At 43.8% G+C, this 20,548-nt stretch overlaps 1 protein-coding gene across 6 annotated transcripts in view; it reads right to left on the bottom strand.

Annotated features, from left to right (window-relative positions):
* Positions 1-1,425: 1,425 nt before the first annotated feature.
* Positions 1,426-20,548, bottom strand: part of herc2 (HECT and RLD domain containing E3 ubiquitin protein ligase 2) — a 62,523-nt gene continuing 43,400 nt past the window's right edge. For 4 of the 6 annotated variants that reach the window (XM_080473586.1, XM_080473583.1, XM_080473584.1 and 1 more), the window contains 27 exons: positions 19,945-20,116; positions 19,379-19,565; positions 18,926-19,069; positions 18,640-18,831; positions 18,193-18,346; positions 17,998-18,105; positions 17,779-17,910; positions 17,516-17,674; positions 17,270-17,388; positions 16,497-16,622; positions 16,241-16,396; positions 15,819-16,133; positions 15,520-15,734; positions 15,201-15,378; positions 14,949-15,110; positions 12,460-12,551; positions 12,240-12,379; positions 11,915-12,102; positions 11,526-11,723; positions 11,318-11,401; positions 9,517-9,658; positions 9,247-9,441; positions 8,874-8,986; positions 3,974-4,164; positions 3,716-3,821; positions 3,422-3,634; positions 1,426-2,337 (listed from right to left, as the gene is read on the bottom strand). In XM_080473586.1, the coding sequence (XP_080329712.1) occupies positions 2,065-2,337; positions 3,422-3,634; positions 3,716-3,821; positions 3,974-4,164; positions 8,874-8,986; positions 9,247-9,441; positions 9,517-9,658; positions 11,318-11,401; positions 11,526-11,723; positions 11,915-12,102; positions 12,240-12,379; positions 12,460-12,551; positions 14,949-15,110; positions 15,201-15,378; positions 15,520-15,734; positions 15,819-16,133; positions 16,241-16,396; positions 16,497-16,622; positions 17,270-17,388; positions 17,516-17,674; positions 17,779-17,910; positions 17,998-18,105; positions 18,193-18,346; positions 18,640-18,831; positions 18,926-19,069; positions 19,379-19,565; positions 19,945-20,116 (4,454 nt within the window). In that variant the 3' untranslated portion in view covers positions 1,426-2,064. The remainder of the gene's footprint in view (positions 2,338-3,421; positions 3,635-3,715; positions 3,822-3,973; positions 4,165-8,873; positions 8,987-9,246; positions 9,442-9,516; positions 9,659-11,317; positions 11,402-11,525; positions 11,724-11,914; positions 12,103-12,239; positions 12,380-12,459; positions 12,552-14,948; positions 15,111-15,200; positions 15,379-15,519; positions 15,735-15,818; positions 16,134-16,240; positions 16,397-16,496; positions 16,623-17,269; positions 17,389-17,515; positions 17,675-17,778; positions 17,911-17,997; positions 18,106-18,192; positions 18,347-18,639; positions 18,832-18,925; positions 19,070-19,378; positions 19,566-19,944; positions 20,117-20,548) is intronic. The other 2 variants (XM_080473582.1, XM_080473581.1) reach the window with 2 other exon arrangements.

Below are 20,548 nucleotides of genomic sequence, written 5' to 3' on the forward strand. Positions count from 1 at the left end.
CACACAGGCTGTTACTCCAGACACCAGCAGCAATCTGAGGGTCTCCAGATCCTTTTTTCTTTCTTTCCCAGCACGTGAGGCCGGCGATGCCCCTCATGATGTTTGAGTGCTTCTGACAACTGCAGTCAGGAAGTTAATTATGAGCTATTTCTTGAATCCAGCAGACCGACGGGGGTGGGGGTGGTGGTGGGGGTGGCAGGGGTGGGGGGTAGGGCTGCTACCTTTGGGCCACATAGGAAAACAAAAACGAATCAGATTTGAATTGTGTTTCAGGACGGCCTAATCAAAAGAAACCCTCGCTGACCCAGTTAGTTAAATTCACTACAAGGGTTTCATAAGGTTTCATACGGTAGTAGTAGGTTCATTAGTGTCTTCTAGCTCATGATTGATGCATTTAATGAACAGCTTGATGTGGTGATACAGCAGATCTCTCCTCACGGCCTCATCTGGCCACCACTTTAACTTGATTCTTTGACCAGCCACTGACTTTTAAAAATGTATTTATACAGCTTCAATGAACTCGGCACTCCGAGTGGTAGGTGCACCGGAGCCCGACTGAAGGCTGCCGACACCCGGAATATGTCACCAGTTATACCCACACACACTCATGTCTTCAGACTGCGAGAAGAATCTGAAGTACTTTGATATAACGCAAAGGAAGAACGGCAAACTGCAGAGAAGACACCCCAGCTCGGAGCCCGTGTTGTAGGAGCAACATCCAATGTGGTGTTCATGTTGGGAGTCTTACTGGAAAATCAGTGATGCATTTTGGAGGTGAAGTGAAAACCAGTTTCACTTGAGCATTGAGGTATAATTAATCTATGTGAGACTCGTAGGAACTTTACGTCAAAGTCTGCAGGAGGAACGAGAGCCTGGAGTCTGTGCAGCACCATCTGCTTCCGAGTCAAACCGCTGATGGATCAAGCAGGTCGAGGGTACCAGGATGTTTTAATATTGTTTTAATAATAGAGTATTTTACAGTCCAACCTCTGATAAGATGGACCGCTGAGCACAGTATTCTAGGTTGTTCCGCTCCTGGAGAGAAACTCCTTGGAGGAAGCCATTGCACCGACATGAGGAGTCATCGTCACACGGGGGCATTAAGCCCTGAAGGGTACCTAAAAACAAAAGTCCTTCATGGACTTCTACAGTCCTCTCTGGTCGCATGCCGGTTTTATTTCAGAGCAGATTCTAATTCTAATCCAGCGTAGAGGCCTTTGAGCTTACCGTTTCTTCACACCGGCTGAAGATGGAGGCAGGCTGGGATCAGCAGGTTCAACTCTCTGCTCAAGTTAAACCTCCACGGAGATCCGTGATGTCGATGGACACTCTTCTCACGTACAATGAACAGCGTCTGTGTCACGGATGGTAAATCTAACTTTGGGGATGAAGTGAAGAAAGCAGTGCTCAACATGTCAAACATCTGATGCGTTTTCAGTTGAATTTATTAGCAGAAAATGTATTAACATTTAATATGCAGGAATGAGACCTTCTGTGAATACATGGCACAATTATAATATATACATTCTTTAAGGAGACGTTGCACAAACATATTGGAGGGTACAGAGTAAATGCAGGATTTTTAAACCGACCCTTCGTTGGGCTCAGACTGACGTGAGTCCAGTGAGAAACACTGATAATCTTTAATTTAAAATTATTTAGTCATTGAGAAACAAAAAAGTAACACTACTGTTTTGTCGAACATTAATTCCTATATACAATCTAAGGACAGATAATTCACACAAACCAGAGGGCGAAATCTACCACAGTGCAAGGCTGGAGCCTTTCTTCTTCATTTTTTATTTATTTTTTAACTCTGTAACTGTATTAATATACACAATTTCCATGTAACAACAATCACATGTGCAGTCGATCACCCCACTTTTATTTCAAACATCAGAGCAAACCTTTGTTTGTTCCTCTCTTTAGCTTATAATGCTTTTAAAGCTCATTGCACAAGCCCCGCCCCTCACAGACGTGCGTCTGCAGCATGAACGTGTGCACTAACAGGTGAGAGTCAGTCAGTCAGTCTTTAAGTGGCGGCTCGCTGACGTGTACAAAGGCTCAGTGTCCCGTTATGAAGTCCTGTGTGGAGTCTGAGGCGAAGGAGTCGGCGTCCTCGTTGTCCGAGTCTTCGCTGCTGTCGTCGGCGGCGGGCTCTCCGGACAGGGCGATGCGAGCGTAGTCGTCGGTGTCGATGGACTTGCAGAAGTGAATGGCGTATTTCAGTTTCTCTTCCAGTACCTGTTTACACGAGTACCTGGGCAGCTTGAGCAGGAAGAAGCAGGTGTACGACTCTGGCAGGAAGTGGTCCGGGGGGTTGTATTTATCCAGCACCTGGAAACAAAGGACACAGGTCAGGCGGTTGTTGGGGCGAGGTTGCTCCCAACACTGGAAGAAAAGTGTGGTACTCGACCAACATCTGGCTCGACCTGAGTTTTCCCCAAACTATAAGAAAGTTCACACCTACAGGAAGATGATGGCAGACTCTCCACGGCAGGCGTTATCCGACATGTTTACCCAATAAGAGTGTTGATCTAGGCGTGACTAAGTGGCTCATTTGTGTCTCATCCTCATGCCTGTCCAGAACCACGGGTGAAGACAAACAGTCTGGTGAACTTCTTTGTCCCAGCAGAATTTGCTCTCGTTGTTTTAGTTGGAGTTTTCATGATTATTTATATACTGCACTTTGTTTCAGCTGTGGTTGTTTTCAAAGAGGAACACAGTTGAGTTCGACCATCTAAAGTAAATATTTTGTATGATCAGTAATATTGATCAGTAACATGCTGTTATTTATTTACATATTTAATCATTTTCCTCGGCTCGCCTGCGTAGACTGCTGAACTGAATCCCACAATTAAGTAACGTCACAGAACATGACATGATCTATGACTGTCTATGATTATGACGTGATACCATTTGATGCCAAGAATTAATGCATTACAAGGTGTTTTATTCTTTAAATATATGAATTTCATGCTCAAATTATATTTGTAAAAATCTTTATTTCAAGCATCTAAAATTAAACATCAAGACAAATACGTGTCTTGTCTTTAAGCACCATTCCTTTAAGAAACAGTCAGTGAGTCAGTTTAACGCATCTGATTAATGCATACCTGGCTCCAATACCATGAAAATATATTTCTACTTTGAAAAAGGCTTCACTACAACCCAATGTGGTATTACCATATAAATAACGTCCAGATGTTTTTGTTTTCACACTGAACGACTTGAACTTGTTGCCTTGGACGGTACCATTTTAACTCGTCTCCTTTAAATACTCAGGAAATAGTTGTTGTACCTGCAACCCTTTGTGGACTAAATCAAGAGGATTCGTACGTCAGAGGACTGTGAGCAATAAACACAACTAAAACCACCCTGTCTATTTGATTTTTAATATCTGTAACGTCACGAGTCTCACCTGCACAACAAAGTCCCGCCCCCTGAAGTCGGCGATGGTTCGGGGCAGGCGGGTCCGACCCCAGACGAACCTCAGGAAGAGAGACCTCTCGGTGTTGGAGAAAGACTCCATCACCTCCCAGAACCACTGGATGAGCGGAGCGGTGGGCTCCACTCCTTTGTAGGTGGCCACAGACTTCAGCAGGTGGAGCGGGATGTCTGGGCTTCCACACACCTGCAAGCAGAGAGAAAATATCTGTAGCAGCGTCCGTGCAGAACCGGAGGAGCAAGAGGGGCTTCAGGACTGACGGCTCACCATTGTTTCCAACTCGAATCCGGTGAAGAGCGACAGCAGGGGGACGGGCACCACTCGGGCCATCCCCTCTCGCACCGCTGACACCTGCTCATCAAACTCGTGAAGCCTGGGGAGGAGAAAACCCCCAACGAGCAAACAAATCCGTTAACCTGTGTGTGTGTGTGTGTGTGTGTGTGTGTGTGTGTGTGTGTGTGTGTGTGTGTGTGTGTGTGTGTGTGTGTGTGTGTGTGTGTGTGTGTGTGTGTGTGTGTTTCTCACCTGTAGTTGATTGCCAGCCGGACGTATTCGGCGCGGTTCTCCAGGGTGATGTGGGAGTACTTGGAGCTGAGCTGGATGTCCTGGCCGCTGGCGTTGGGCACCGTGAAGGGCAGAGTCATGGCCTCGAACTCCTCGGCTGTGGCCTCGTTGTCTCGGATGTACATCAAGCCCGGAATGAAATCCTTATCAACCTGGGAGGTGCAGAGCACATTTACATTTAAAATCTGTCGCCTATTAATCTCTCACTCATGTGGAGGAGCATTAAGGTTGGGTGGGAATACGGTAATAAGGTGTCCCGCCGTATCTAAATATAGTAACGGTATCAGTGTCATTGCAGTCTTAAAACAAAACTCTGCTGTGCCTGTAGGGGCCTAATTTATTGATTATTATAAAGTCTTTACTGGCTAAATAATCTAACTTTAAAATGTAATTGATTTGGTGGAGTTCATTACATTCAAATAATGTACAAAGCAAAGAATAACTTATTACCAGCGAATCTGTGAAGCAGTGAGTGGTCATGATTTTATGATTTCAAGTTTCATAAAGTGCGTACGACTTTCTGTGTCAGAATCTGTGGAGTAAAGCTGTGGAATAAATTAAATAAATACTTCTTTTTTTTTTAAAGAAAATCTGATATTAACGACTGATTGTTGAGCGGTACAATAAGGTTTGCTTGTCCAGTGGAGATTATAGCATCAAATCTATATACCATGGCTATTATAAGCATTCGTGCAACTGTTTGTGTAAATGATTGTAAAGAACTTTTCTCATTGATTAGTTGACAGGAGTGTTTGAAGGGTAGGAGTCAATGAGTTTTTTTTACTTCATTCTACTCCGTTTGGTTCATAAAATGATGGATTGAGTGGATTCTGTTTCTTTTGTATTTATTTTATTCAAAATGTTTTTTTCTTCTTTTTGTGCTTGAAATCAATCAATAAAATAATATTAAAATCCAGCACCGTGTGGTTTAGTTTTCAATGTAAAACTATTAGTTGGCTCTAATGTTTCTCTTAACCATTTTTTTTCTTCAGGAGATGACAGTTAAAGTTTTTGGAGGTGACGTCGTCGGGCTCAGAAAAGAGAAAACTATACGTCAAGCCGCACATCAAACCAGCTCGTCTCAAAAAGACACGAGATCCAGAACGAGCTGCCTGGATGGAAATTTGTTTCCAAAACAGCCATTCGAGGTGTATATAATAAAGTTTGAAAGAGATTAAAGTGATTCCCTCACAACTGATGTGTGGACGTCAGTTAAGAGGACCCCATACAGTGGGGCAAAAAACTATTTAGTTGGCCGCCCATTGTGTTCTCCCACTTAAAAAGATGAGAGAGGCCTGTAATTTTTATTAAAGGTATACTTGAACTATAAGAGACAGAATGGGGGGAAAGAATCCAGGAAATCACATTGTAGGATTTTTAATGAATTAATTGGTAAATTCCTCAGTAAAATAAGTATTTGGTCACCAACAAACAAGCAGGATGTCTGGCTCTCACAGACCTGTAACGTCTTCTTTAAGAGGCTCCTCTGTCCTCCCCTCGTTACTGTATTAATGGGACCTGTTTGAAGTCATTATCAGTATAAAAGACACCTGCCCACAACCTCAAACAGTCACACTCCAAACGCCACTATGGCCAAGACCAAAGAGCTGTCAAAGGACACCACAAACAAAATTGTGGACCTGCACCAGGCTGGGAAGCCTGAATCTGCAATAGGTACGCCGCTTGGTGTGAAGAAATCAACTGTGGGAGCAATTATTAGAAAATGGAAGACACACAAGACCACTGATAATCTCCCTCGATCTGGGGCTCATGTCCCCCTGCGTAAGCCAGGACATGTCCAGGCCCGTCTGAAGTTTGCTCAAGAGCATTTGGAAGATCCAGAAGAGGATTGGGAGAATGTCATGTGGTCAGATGAAACCAAAATAGAACTTTTTGGGAAAAACTCAACTTGTCGTGTTTGGAGGAGAAAGAATGCCGAGTTGCATCCAAAGAACACCAGACCTACTGTGAAGCATGGGGGTGGAAACATCATGCTTTGGGGCTGTTTTTCTGCCAAAGGACCAGGACGACTGATCCGTGTAAAGGAAAGAATGAATGAGACCATGTATCGTGAGATTTTGAGTGAAAACCTCCTTCCATCAGCGAGGGCTGAAGATGAAACGTGGCCGGGTCTTTCAGCATGACAATGATCCCAAACACACCGCCAGGGCAACGAAGGAGCGGCTTCATAAGAAGCATTTCAAGGTCCTGGAGTGGTCTAGCCAGTCTCCAGATCTCAACCCCATAGAAAATCTTTGGAGGGAGTTAAAAGTCCATGTTGCCCAGCGTCAGCCCCAAAACATCCCTGCTCTAGAGGAGATCTGCCTGGAGGAATGGGCCAAAATACCAGCAACACTGTGGAAACCTTGTGAAGACCTACAGAAAACATTTGACCTCTGTCATTGCCCACAAAGGGTATGTAACAAAGTATTGAGATGAACTTTTGTTATTGACCAAATACTTAATTTCAACCATAATTTGCCAATAAATTCTTTAAAAATCAGACAATGTGATTTTCTGGATTTTTTCTTTCTCATTTTGTCTCTCATAGTTGAGGTATACCTATGATGGAAACTACAGGCCTCTCATCTTTTTAAGTGGGAGAACTTGAACAATTGGTGGCTGACCAAATACTTTTTTGCCCCACTGTATATCTCGTTGACTGACACCATTACAACTGAGTCGAAACTTGAATCTAAAAGCCTCCAGACAACTTATTTTCCTTGAAGGCATACAGCGGACATTCATGCTGCTGCGCTCAGAGACTTTCTTCACGACTGACCCGATGAGGAAAGACACACAGCGCACCCTCGGACTCCGCAGTAGTATTGTAGTATTGTCGGGGCCTTTTACACGGCCGGCAGCGGGAGAGGGAACTGAACAAAAAGCTGAATTGGGTCTATCAGAGCAAAGTCTCAACACGGTAAGGTGACATCAACTTGTTACAGACAAACGGCTGGAAAGCCAGAGTCTCGTGAACGGAGCAGCGTTCCTCCTACATGCAGCTCCGTGAACAAACACCTACGAGCACAACGCTGCTGCTGATCGATCAATTCACTTCTACCGTCATAGCTCTGTAGAAAGTACCGTTAAATTCTTCGGCTCTTCATATCAGGTCAATTCACACACTTGTGAGGAGATGGTTCTCTCTTATCGTTCATAAACAAAAGTTTGATTAATTTACGTGACGAATGCTTCGTATAACAAAAACTATTGTGTTATTCGGTAAAACATTCCAACTTATTAAAACGTGGTCACATGTTCTTCTAACAAGAGACTTGTGTTTGAATGAGGAAACGGTGTGGACACAAGTGATTTTTAATCACTGATGGCAATACGGTATTCCAGGAACGTGGGGAAGTTTTAATGGTACTGAAATGTGGATAGTGTGCATATGATTGTGAGAGTGAGCGCACTTCAAGCCCAGCACAGTTCCCGTGAGCTCCACCGTGATTCTGCCGTTTAAGAGTCTTGTGCTAAATTAACTTCACATCTAACCTTTCCAATATCTCAGGGGCAAAACCACAAAACAAGAGAAGCTTTGTGATTGAAAAGGGGCTTTTATTTCCACTCTACTATTCTCCCAACGATAGCTCGGGAGCTCATGATCAGAGCGTGAGGGTAGCAGCCGACTCGTCTTCTCAGAAAGAAAGCCAAGGTTGTGGCTTTCTGCTTTCGTCACTAAAACAAATGAAGATTTCAATCATGTTGAAGAACAGCGGCTTTTTCCGTAAGAAATGTCTGGCAATCATTAGGGCGCTGTGAGCTGATAGGCTTAAGCTTTAATCTGAGCAGGAATGTATAGGAGAGGACTGCAGGTTTGGAGGCAGATCATGAGGGTTGGAAGTCTTACATAACTTCCCACGTAAGGGAAAGGCATTTCTCTTTGAAGCTGGAGGGCAGATACGGTAGCAGGAATGACACCGTGGCTGCGCACACGTACAAGACTTTAAAGATATATTGAACAAGATGGTAGATTGTGCTCCACACTGCTGTCACTGGAAGAAAATCAGCACACAAGCACTTCTTTACATTTGTACCCAAAATCAATCTCAGTCTGTTTCCAATGAAATTTGGTTTTCTCTCTTCAGTTTTGTTTTCTTTAGTTTTTTATTGTCTGCACTACAATGGTGACAGACACTCTTTCACACTCACACTGTAAAATATGGGTCATAAGAGATACTGTAATGGGAATGAAGTGAATATCGAAATGACTGAAGGGGATAGATAAAGGTAATGATTTTGTTTTTAAGGGACATGAAAAAAAATCTCATGATCCACGACTTCTTGATGTGATTGTTTATGCTGTTGTCTGTTACTGATTGTTTGTATGGTATTCCTGATGGAAACAGATCCTCCTACTACAGATGAGTTGCTCCACAAAACTGACAGAACTAGTCATATGATGAAGTATGGAAACTTAAATGTATGAGAGTGTTTTCATGAACTGTGCTGATGTTTCACATCATGAGTGCGATCAGTTTCAGCAGTGGCTTCTTGCCGTGCACAGATAAGTTTGGAATATGAGGAAAATGCTGGATTTCCATTTTCAATTGAGTACAGGAAGATTCTGCATTCAACTCTGAACTCAATCAAGAAGTGATGTGTCTTCTGCAGCTTCTACAACACGATGTGCTGTTGATCTACAGGACAACAGTCAGATCATGATGGGAACCGGTCAAGTCCTCGCTTTTTCAAGGCACCAGCTCTTTTCCTGATAATTCACCAGGAAGGTTTCTCTGATGATTTGTTTTAACCACTGATTATTTGCACTTCCTCTTCAGTACAAAGTTCTTGTACTCTTGAAGTATCTTTGTGTAGTTAAGTGGGCTGGCGAGGAGGAGGGCGGCGGTGTTCATACCTCACTGAGGTCAGCAATGGTCAGGTTCATGCCAGCCAGCTGTTTCCATACGGGCTCTGCCAGATTCAGGCTGAGAGGGCTTCCAGTCCTGATTGCAATTCCGAGCAGCACTCCTGCAGATGCAGCAAGGCGAGAGCATCATCCACATATCAAACATACACAATCCCCCGTCACTGCTTTGTTAGTAAAAAAAACAACAAAAGAAAAACATTAAATAATAACAAAAACAAAGACTGAACAGCTCAGGCCATTTGTTTTATCACTAAAAATCCACATGAGTTATCTGTACTTTTTGAAATAAAAACATAAACCCAGCCTTTGTTTATCTCAGGTTAACACGGCAGAGCAGACTGGGAGATTAACGGGATTATACCTAGGAAGCGGAACATGCTCATGTGGAGAGGAGACTTGGCTGCGGGGTTGAGCAGGAAACAGTCCCTGTTGGCGCCCGATTCATCGCGGCCGTTTGGGGTGACGATGAGCAGAGGAGTCAGGGCGTTCTGCAGCTCCTCGCACATCTCAGCGATGGACTCGCTGTAGCCGCCGCCACAGTCATCCACGGACTCCCCTGAAGACACGCAAGTCAGATTTCATCCGCGTCTCAAGATTAATTCTACAGAGTCTGATCTTCACAAATACCTACCCACAAATTTGACCTTCCACACACGGTGAGGGAGCAGCAAGCTGTCTGGACTGAATGAACTCATTTTGGCACACATCTGTCCAAACACTGACTTGGTTCCATCAGGACCTGCCAAGCCCCCTTTGCTCCGGGAACGCTTCACCTGCAGGGTAAGAAAAAAAAAAAAGGATGGGGCGATTACAGTTTGACTTGTATATGGTCTGTGCTTCCTGTAAAGATAGAGAGGAAGTACTGGTGCGCATGAACAGCTAGATGTGGTCGTGTTCCCCTCCACAGATACAACAAGACTGACATGATGGCGGTGGCGGGGAGGCAGTGGCCCAGACCAAAACTTTCTGTGGAGTAAAGTCTAAAACCCAGACCACAGGAGATCACACACCACGATAAAATCCCCTTATGAAAGGCATCACATGTGGAGCTCAGAAGTCAGTCTGGAACAGGCTGGCAGTCAGAGCAGGGGGAGGAAACTGCAGCAAGAAGGAGAGCCACAGACTGGACAGTAATTGAGAGAATAATCAGGAGCGACAGGGATGAGCTCCAAACCTTAGCTTTTTGAAAGAACGTAGTATGCATCATCACGCTTTCTGGGTTGAGCTCCTACCTCCACCAAAAAAAACAATCAGACAAGCAGTGATGATCAACCAGAGTCAAGTTCAGCAAAGAAGTCAATCCTCAAACCAAAGGGTCAGAACGTGGCTGGAGCAGAAAGTTGTGTAAGTGGGAAAAGTCTTTGATATTGTGATACAAGTGCTAAAACAAACTCATCTCGGATACAAAATTATGAAAACCAAACTGGCCACCTGAAAATAAACGGACATTTCTGCAAATATCCAGCAAATTTTGCACAATTTCCCTTATTGGGCTGTTTTGTATGATGTAAGACGTTGGAACTAAAGTCTGTGTAGATTCACTGTATCAACAAAGAAAAGAACTCGTCATCTTTTTTACCGACATCCTTTCCTGGGTCGACACGATCCTGTGCAGTTTGCATGTTATTTAATCCTTGCAAGTGTTTTCTATGAGCTTTTTGCTCCAACAATTCAAGAACATGAATGTTACATAAATTGGTGACTACTCAGGGAGTAATATGGATGTATCCTTGTGAGAGATTGTGAACCTTTCTGGGCGTTACCAATGTAATGGATTGATAATCTGTCCGGTAAAACTGGTAAAAACCAAGACAACAAAGATTCATTTGAAAGGAGGAAGTCAGTCTTCATAAATCTACTTGTAGCCATCTTGACCAATGAAGTGGCTGGCACAATGTAAACACGGGTGTCGGATGGATATTTGTGCCGAATTTCACAATTTCAACTTTTACTGATCAGGTGCACTGCAGAGCAGGGGTCATTGTGCAGAGACGAGCTCAGCACACAGCCAAGAGAAAGAAGGTCATAGCGGCTTCGTATAAATGTGAAGATCAATGCAAGAAGAGAACATTGCTTCCTTTTGAGGCACAAGGTCAATATGCAGTACAACTGAACTAGTTACCGTTAGAAGACAAAACTTTATCAACACAAATGTACAGACAACATTTGAATATATTAAAAGTGTCTGTATTTAATCACATTTGATCCAATACTGAAAGAGATTTGCAGTCTGACCTCCCAAGCTGGGAATTTAGACAAAACAGCAAAGAAAGGAGTAGATACAAGAAGAAGGTCATGTATTTATAAAAAAAAAAGATATTCATTAAGATTTGTGAGGATAATTTTGCAAAGACTGAACCGTTTAGTATCGTTGGCACCGTTTTAACAACATTAGTGAGCAAATTGGTGTTTCTGTGTGGGTGTCTCTGTACCTGTATCCTGTTCAGCTCCACCACAGGGCCGTGCTGTCGGTCCCTCACCATCGTGGCTTGAACCACCTTCCTGAAAGCTGCTTCCTGTTCACGAAAGAAAAAAAAGAATCTTTTTGTGATTGGACTAATAACATGATAATCAAACGCCAAACTAATAATTTGAGGCAATATTTAAACCATTTTCGGTTTCACACACAGTCCCTCCTACCTTGCCCTGCGAGATGAGGATGCCCCTAAGTGTGTCAAAGCCCACTGAGGGGCCGTGGCCCGTCTGACCCAGCCGACCCTCCAGATCAAACATTGGGATGCAGGGACAAAACAGCTCTGAGATGTGATGCAGCAACAGCAGCCGGTTCCTCAGGGCCATGATAGGGATTTCCTGCAGATGGTTGTACTCCATGGGAACCTTAAAACAAACCACACAAATATATTAGGATCGACACCTTGCAGTGATAAGCATTCTGAACTCTGAAAGCGGCTTTGGGTTCATGATGCTGGTGCCTAAAAGGCTTTACTACCATCTACTGGCAGCTGTGAACATAGGATTCATTTCTCACTAGTCAACAAATGGAACTGTTCTTCTGGTGCGTACGGTACCTGTGCTGGCAGTTTTCCAGCATTCGTGGGCTTGCTGGTGGACCAGGCAAGAGTGTGAGCCGAACCGCAGGCCACCCTGTTGATTTTCTTGCCCTGCAGTGCCGCCACCAGCCGTGGCCTCTGGATGGCATTGGTGGTCCCATCTCCAAGTTGGCCTTCGTCATTGTCACCCCATGTGTACACTTCTCCTGAGCCAAACACAACAGCAAAGCTTTCGGTGAAGCTGCAATTCAACCTGACTGAGTTCAACTGTTGGGTCTCTGTGGCCATAAACGGGAGTAATTAAATAAATCCAAATGAGAAGGAAAAGCCACATTGTACTTACCGTCCTCTGTGCAGCACACACAGTGCAGTGACCCTGTGGCAATGGCAATTACTTTCTTCCCCTGCAACCCTTGCACTTGTCTGGGTCGTCTAACATGGTCATCAGAACCATGGCCCAAGCGGTGGTAGTCCCCTTTACCCCTGTAAGAAGAGCACCAACAGATCAGCCCATTCCTACAGAAAAAACATTCCCAAAACAGATATATGGAAGGTATACATACCATGTGTACACCGCTCCAGATTTAGTAAGAGCCACAGAAAACTGAGAGCCACACTCAACTTTCACCACTCCGAGGCCGGTGAGGGAGTCAATCTGAAAAAAATTCAAAAAATAAAACATGTAAGAAAAAAAAAAAAAGAATCACTTCCAGACTGCAGTCAAAAATGAGTAGATTTGCTATAAAATGGTTCCCAATGTTGCAGGTAATATCTGGACTCTACTCACCACTCAGTATTATAATTTAGAATTGACTTTATTGTATATTTATTGTACTTTTAATGCACTTGTCTATGGATAGCAAACTATCTATATTTTTGCGGAATCTGCAATCTGTAATCAAGGGAAACGGATTGAAAAAATATGGGAAGGATGCCATGTGTGTGGTTATAGGCATGATGGTGAATCTATTTAATGTAGGCAGGAGAGAAAGTGTGGGTGTATTCATTCACTTATACGGATAGCGGTGTGGAGTTTGGTAAAACGGTATGTTATGATTCCATGAGAAAATGGAAGAGTGTAACTGAAAAGCATCTCCTGAAGTTGTACATTATTTCTGTATGTTCAATAGAAAAAAAAAAGAAAAGAAAAAAAGCAGGCAATTACTTAACACAGAAATGAAAGATCTCCTCGATATTCATTTCATCACATTGCTAAATAAGGATCGCTAAGACTGTCTGGTTAACTAGTTTTACACATTTGAATCTGTTCAAAACCTTTTACCAAGAAACTGAGCAAGAAAACCACAAAGTGCATTGAACTTCTAGTCCCTTTACATATTTAACCTCTTTCAGCCGCATGTACGCTGAAATGTGCCCAAAGGAGGGAGGTCAATCTAACGTTCATATTAAATAATGTCTGATATATCTTTAAGGCCGGAGGTGGCTGTGCCAGGCTGTGCCAGGCGACACCAGTGTCTTGCAATTATAAATTGTGCTTGAATCCTAATCCTGCACCTGAAATGAACAGGCAGTGGACTGTACATCTGTCAGACACCTGCAGCTTATCCAGAATGCTGCAGCCAGAGTCCTCACCACCGCAAAGAGGGTGGAGCACATTACACCAACACTAATACGGTGGAGCACATTACCCCGGCGCTCCACCCTCTCCACTGGCTGCCTGTGTATCAAAGGATTGACTTCAGAATGTCCTTCTGCTCTAGAAAGCTTTGAATGGTCTCAGTCTAAATCATCTCAGATTGACTTGTAGAAGATCAAAGCTCCAGACCTCTGAGGTCCTCAGGAAGAGGTTGACTCACTGTTCCTACAGTCATAAGAAACAAGGTGAAGCAGCTTTTAGTTCCTACCTCCTCACCTGTGGAACAAACTTCCTGAACACCTGAAGACTGCTGACACACTCACTTCTTTTAAATCAGGACTTAAAACATTCCTAGATGCACAGGCTTTCGAATCAAAAATAGATTTTATTCTCTCCTAATAAATCTCTCATTTCTTATATTATATTTCTTATGTCTTTGCAAAGTTGTTCTGTATTTCTTTAATTTCTTTGAAAAGCACTGTTAATTGCCCTGTGTTTGAATGGTGCTCTATAAATACATTTGGCTTGCACAACTTTCCCTATGATGAATTTTGTTTAAACTTTAAACAATGTCGGCTGATCCAGCAGGTCGTGTCATTGCAGCACCTCATAAGCAACTTGGTTATTTCTAATTATTTATCAATGCATTTTAAAATGCATTTCCACATGCTCAAAAAAAAAAAGTAGGATGACGTTTTAAACATACCAGTCCTCGAATTCACTGGTTCAATATTTCTGGTATCAACTATTACAGATGGTACAGGTCATCATTTTTAAAGCATTTTATATGAGGAATACCTTCAATTCGAGGTATAATAATGCTGAAAAGATGGGGATGACCAGGTGGGCATGCCATGCATACTAACTGGTACTGGTTTTTAAATTACACTTTGCACCAGAATAAGATTAAACCAAAACTTTGATTGGATTAGTATTGATCAGGCTGCTTTTTTCTAGGAACCAGGTAGAGTAAAATTGTATTTATTTTATATTAAATTTCAGGAAAAACGTCTACACCACCATATACACTTACACAAACACACCTGTTTCATCTGATGGAAAAATCAATAAATAAATATGATACCAAAGGAGTAATAGAAAAATCAATAACCTTGAAGACTATCCATAACTATGATAAAAAAGAAAAGATAATAACATTTATTGTGCGTTTTTAACAATTGGTTTAAATTGACCTCGACACTAAAAAGATACAAATCTCCATCTTTGACAAAAAAAACACTTATTCTATCCTGTGTCAAATATATGTCTAAGCTCATGTAGCTTCACGCATTTTAACAAGTTTTTACACTTAAAATCTGAAGTTAACTTTAGGTTCCTGTGAAAGTATGGAGAGGGACGTTGTTAAAAGAGAAATAAAGAGGAAAAAAACCCTCAGAAGTATCAGAGTACGTCTTTGCTGTCCTCTAGCACACACTGCTGTGTAATCTCACATACCTTCATAGGGATTTTGCAGCCGTCGCTGCCTCCCCGGCCCAATTTGCCATAGTCCCCATCCCCCCAGGACCAAACCATGTCGTCGTCGGTCAGACACAGCGTCTGGGCATCGCCACTGCCGCAGGCCACGTCAATGACCCTGTGACCCTGCAGTGCATCCACCTGGATAAACCACAGAGACAGTTGCTCGTTTCATGTCAGCCGCACAAGATCTTGATTCCTGTGTGAAATCTGAGTGGAGCGGTCACACACCAGCTTGGGTTTAAGCTGGTCCTCGCTGTCACCGTGGCCCAGCCTTCCATAGCGACCCTTGCCCCAGGTGAAGAGCTCTCCACTGGCAGTGATGCAGGCGCTGTGCGCTCCTCCGGCTGCGATATCCACCACCTCCACTCCCCTCAGGGACTCGATTACACGGGGCCGGTCACAGGGGCTGGAGTCAAGAAGAGTCTTAGTCACTGAGAAAAATCATACTTTGTACTGCTCTAATCTTAATTTCGTTCTCTGGCAGGTGCTACGTGCTATGAACTTTAATTTTAAGGTGAAAGTGTCTTTTAGTAGATGTTGCATTAACCTTCTGTTCCCGTGGCCAAGTTTTCCATCCTCCGCCTCGCCCCATGAGTATACTTCTCCCTCAGACGACAGTGCCAAGCAGTGTTTTCCTCCAGAGTTCACAGCCACCTTCCTGATGAAGACATGCTGGATGGACTCCAGCAAAGTCGGGGTGGAAACAGACTCTGTGCCACCAATACCCAATCTGCCTCCTGCTCCATATCCTGTGGCGTACAGCTGAGGAGCAAGTAAACACATTTTTGTAATCGTGTGCAGACCACGCATGAGATGATGTTTGATGAAAACAAACAGATCTGAGACCTTTCCATCGGCAGTGACGGCAAACAGAGTCTGCTCCCCTCCGATAAGCTGCACTGGCCGCAGCGTGGCCAGAGCTTCGGTTGGTGTCGGAACTTTGACCTTAGCCCCCTCGATGCCCCCGAGCTGCCCTCTGTGGTTGTGCCCCCAGCCATAGATGGTGCCGCTGCCCCCGGCGGAGAGGGTCCAATCGTCTGGGCGACGATTCATCCATTGCACAAGCTGCTCATCATGTTCCCGTTTGAACAGGTCGTGGCTCTCGTGAAGTCCATTCATGCTCTCGTGATCTGCCATGAGCTCCCGAATTTTCTTTGTAACCTGGCAAAGAGGTAAAAACAAATTACAAAAGGAATGAATGTCAGAACATTTTCTAGGTCAGAACGTAAAAGGTAGACGTGAAGGCTGGCCGAGAAGGTGTCGTCTACCTCATCCATGAAAGGTTTCGGCAGAGAGGTCCGCTTATCAAGAGCGACAGCCACTCTTGAGGCGGTGCAGTAGCGTCGGAACCAGGCCCACTTATGGGTCTCAGCACAGCAAGGCAAGGTATCAAGCTCCAGGTCACAAGCAAGAGCAACCAGGACCTGGACAAAGTGCTTCATTTAACCTCTCGGAAGGATCATTTAAGGACACCCAAAACCTTAACCAAACTACAGAGTCATTATGTTGGCAAGGAATGGTTACCTTGAAAAATGGACTATGAAGCAGCTGCTTTCCTCCCCTGACAATAGGATCCTCGTACTCGTACTGCCTCTGCAAAGCCTCAGGTAGCCCCTTCACAAGAGCTGCGAGCGCACTGCCTGTGAAACTCTGAAAGCAAACAGATTATAACCTAGTTACACCTTTGTTAACATATATGCATTTTTGATACAAAGCCTTTGCCAATCAGTAACGTTGACATTAGTGTCTTTCTACAGTCTCATGGGATTACTGTTAAGACATCTAATAAAAAGGTAGACAAGTCCAGTTTCCCTTGATGTACAGAAACAGGACAAAAGCAAAGTTACATTGTTATTTTTGTATTTTTCTCAAAAACTTTCAGAAGATTATTTGTTGAATTTGAAAAACATTTCTCAAATTCTTTAATTTCAAAGTATCTAATCTGCAAATTTCCCTCTAAATTGTATTTAGAGCTGTTTATTTAGAGTGTTACAGAAAAACCCAGCAGGTGACCAGTGACCTCATTCAGACTTCTGTATCTTCAGGAGCTAAAACTGTTATAATTACTGAATATGAATATATTGCTTCTGATATTTTCACTATAATTTTACTTCCAAAGCTGTTTCCTTTCAATGATGAACAAACAAAATCACCAAAAAAAGCAGCAGTGAAACCGTTGGCCATGCTGTTATCTAGTCCATGTGACTCTAATAACCCATTAGAAACATCCAATTTAACAAATTATAGAACTCATCCTGTCACATGTAGACATTAAACTGCTTCGCAGCTGTACTCACCATAGAGCGAGCCTCGCCTTCAGTGTCTCCCAGCAGCCTGTTTATGTTGATGGACTGACCGTACTCTGTGGTCAGAAGCTTTCGTAGCCTCTGCAGGGCCCACATCCTGTGTCCAGCAGCTACAGGGGAGAAAACAAAAACAAAACAGCAATATTTCAAATGTCATTTCTATCAGATGTGCAGTAAATTCTGCTGGTACTTGAACGATGTCACTGCTTCACTGAATCTGGCCAATTGCTAAAGTACCTAGTGCGCTGAGCTGAGCACAAGCAGCAAGAGATGCAGCCAGACGGGGCACGATGCTCCGGTTGGAGGCAAAATTAAGCCGGAAGTCCAAGAGGCATGTGACCAAGTCCATGGAAGGGCAGGACAAAATGCAGCGATCAGATAGCAAGTCTTTGGGACCTGACGAAAAAACAGAAAAAAGGCTCGGTGTAACAAATCAAGGCAGTGTGTTCATGCACAGTGGTTCTGCTAGGGCATGATTTCAAATGTGAAAGTGAGCTTACCTGCTGCAGGCATGATGGGGTAGACAGTGAAGCGCCAGCCCCACCCATTAACTGAGCCATCACTGGTGAACTTCCATTTCAGTTCATCTCCGGGAATCCTCAATTCACTGGACCAGTCAGACCACTCCCGGCCTGAAGTGCATAGAGCATCCAGTGGCATTAATTATTGTCGACTCTAGCGTGGCAGTCATTTCACAGTATCAGCCTTCTTTGGCTTACCTGATCTAACGGAAACAATCCTGTTGGCTCCGTCCATGATGGTTAGTGGGTCGTGGCGTCTCTCAGTTGAACACTGTCGGTCAAACTCTATCCTGAGGCCCTCAGCACCTTCAGAAACAAAGCAAAGTTTCTGAATCAAGGAGATTTGTTGAATCGAGGTCCTGTAAGAGCCTAACAATTGATCCCCCTCTTTACCCGGTATCTTCACAGTGCCACTGGTAGATGTGTCGTCTGTGTACGGATGGCTGCTCTCCACAACAACCGGCTGGGAAGACAGACGGCCGCTCTGAGAGTCTGTGGCAACATCCTCCAACTCAGTGACACACAACTCCAGCAGCATGTCAGCAACCTGCACGTCGTGGAAACACAAGAAGCTCAGTGAGCAAAGTGTTAACAAACCCCAAGTTGCATTACTTGTAGGTTCCACACGCAGACATAATTCAATCCCTCGCACCTCAGCATAACCACTACTTAACACTCGCAACACTTAAGTCAACAAGAGTAATAAAATCACAACTTAGCAAATTAATGTTATGTGGTTTACAAATTACAAATATACAATATACTGTGAAATTCTAATAAAACGAAACGTCTAACTTTTTATTTCCTGGAACCTACTTATAACAGCGTGTAGCACATTACCTGTGGATAAGCTGTACCCATCCCAGAGAGCACAGCTGACAGCACCTCCTTGCCTTTCTCTCCTGAACGACAAGACACTGCCAGCTTGAGCAGGTCCACCATCACTCGTGTGTCATCGGGCACGAGCAGGCTGGTGAACTCGTCTAGGTACTGAGGCTCTGGACCAACTACTTTACTCGGGTTCTCAGAGTCCTGCAGATCAACACATGAAACAGTAGAAAGAAGTACTTTAGCACATCATGTGTAACCAAGCATGTCTGTCCTGCCCAGTAGCAGCCAGACTAACCTCCTTTGTCTTTGTCATGGTCTCAGCGATGATGCTGGCGGCGCCGGGGTCGTCGGTGACCGGGATGAAAGGACGCGAGGAGGCTCCACAGGCGGACGGAGTCACAGCAGATGATGGGGTGATGGCATCTTCTGATGAGGGAACCTATCAATACAGCAGAGTATTTTACAATAATGTATTAGATTACAAAGTCAGTCTGTGACAATACTAAAAACATTTTTTATATACCTTAAAAGCATAATCAGAATTTAGTGTCAAAATGAATGCACTATAGAAAAAGTTCATTTTCAGTAGTTGGGGTATCAAAGACCTTTTTTCATAACCTGTGAATATACATACATTTTACTCTCAGCAGCACTGATCAAATCATTACGTTTGTCTGGACACCTGGAACAATGCTGTAAGTTTAAAGTCAGTTTAAAGAAGCGGATCGCCGCCAGCAGTTCTCCTGACCTCTCCCTTCTTGTCCTGCCAGGGGTTAGGGCTGACCCGCTCTTCAGTTTCAGGTGGAACAGGGGGACTTTCGTCATCGCTCACAGTTGATGAAGATGAGGACTCTGATGGCGGGACAGGTGAGCTGGAAGGACACTCTGCTGGCAGAATCATGCTGGCTGGCATCAGTGCACCGACCACTGCATCCCTGGGGAGACACATACCATCATCCTGTCAACAGTAGTTCCAGCTAATTACACCGAACGGAGCGAGTCAGCACAATAAGTCTTTCAGAGGTCATACACATCCCAAAATATTATCTAATCATTAATACAATTCCACTTTGAGCAGGATGTTGTTTATGCAGATTGTCTATGTAGAAAATAGAAAAATTATTGGTGCATAACCAAAGAAATGCTGAGTTTAGTTTCTCTTGCTTCTATGCAATTCAAATATGTCAGATTTGATGAATCCAAACACTTTTTATATTACTAGCCAGGTTTCCTTTATCACAATCAAAGTGCACCTTTTCCAAGTAAGTCTTCCAAATCAGTAGAAAGATATTTCCAGTCCTGAAGGCAGCATACCTTGCATACATAATTTGGAGGGCTGACAGCACATGAGACAGAGCCTGCTGTTTGGCCAGGTTGCCATCCAGACTGAGGAGAATTTTGGCCAACGAGGGTCGATTAGGCTTTGCGCTGCTCTGCCCACTCATCTTGTTGTTTGCTGCTGATGAGTCACTGTCTGACTGGACACCTGCAGAGAACAACACCAAAACAATGAGGCACGCCGTCAGTGAAGCGACACCTCATATCTGCACAAGCCGCCTGTTCCCTCAGTTGCACCTCATGCTGGCCTGTGAAGTAACTGCAAGAAAAGATGTGGATGATGACATAATTATCACAGATGATTAAAACCTGGCAGACAGTGTGTCGTAGGGCAAACACTCTGCAGGTTAGCGAAGCGGGCCAGTGACCAGAGGTCCCACAGCTCATGATTGGAGTCTCCCAGAGCAGACTGCCAAAAAAAGCTTTGTGACAGCTCACTGCTGCGAGTATGTGTAGTTAAGGTTAACTAGGAATAGGATAAGTTAGACACATTTCCCCAAGAGGGAACTCTGAATACTCCAATTTTGATTTAGAAATCCTGGCCTATAGATAATAAAATATTATATTATAATAAAAGTTC

Source organism: Lipophrys pholis (genome assembly GCF_963383615.2).
Source record: "Lipophrys pholis genome assembly, chromosome: 10".
Taxonomy (NCBI): Eukaryota; Metazoa; Chordata; class Actinopteri; order Blenniiformes; family Blenniidae; genus Lipophrys; species Lipophrys pholis.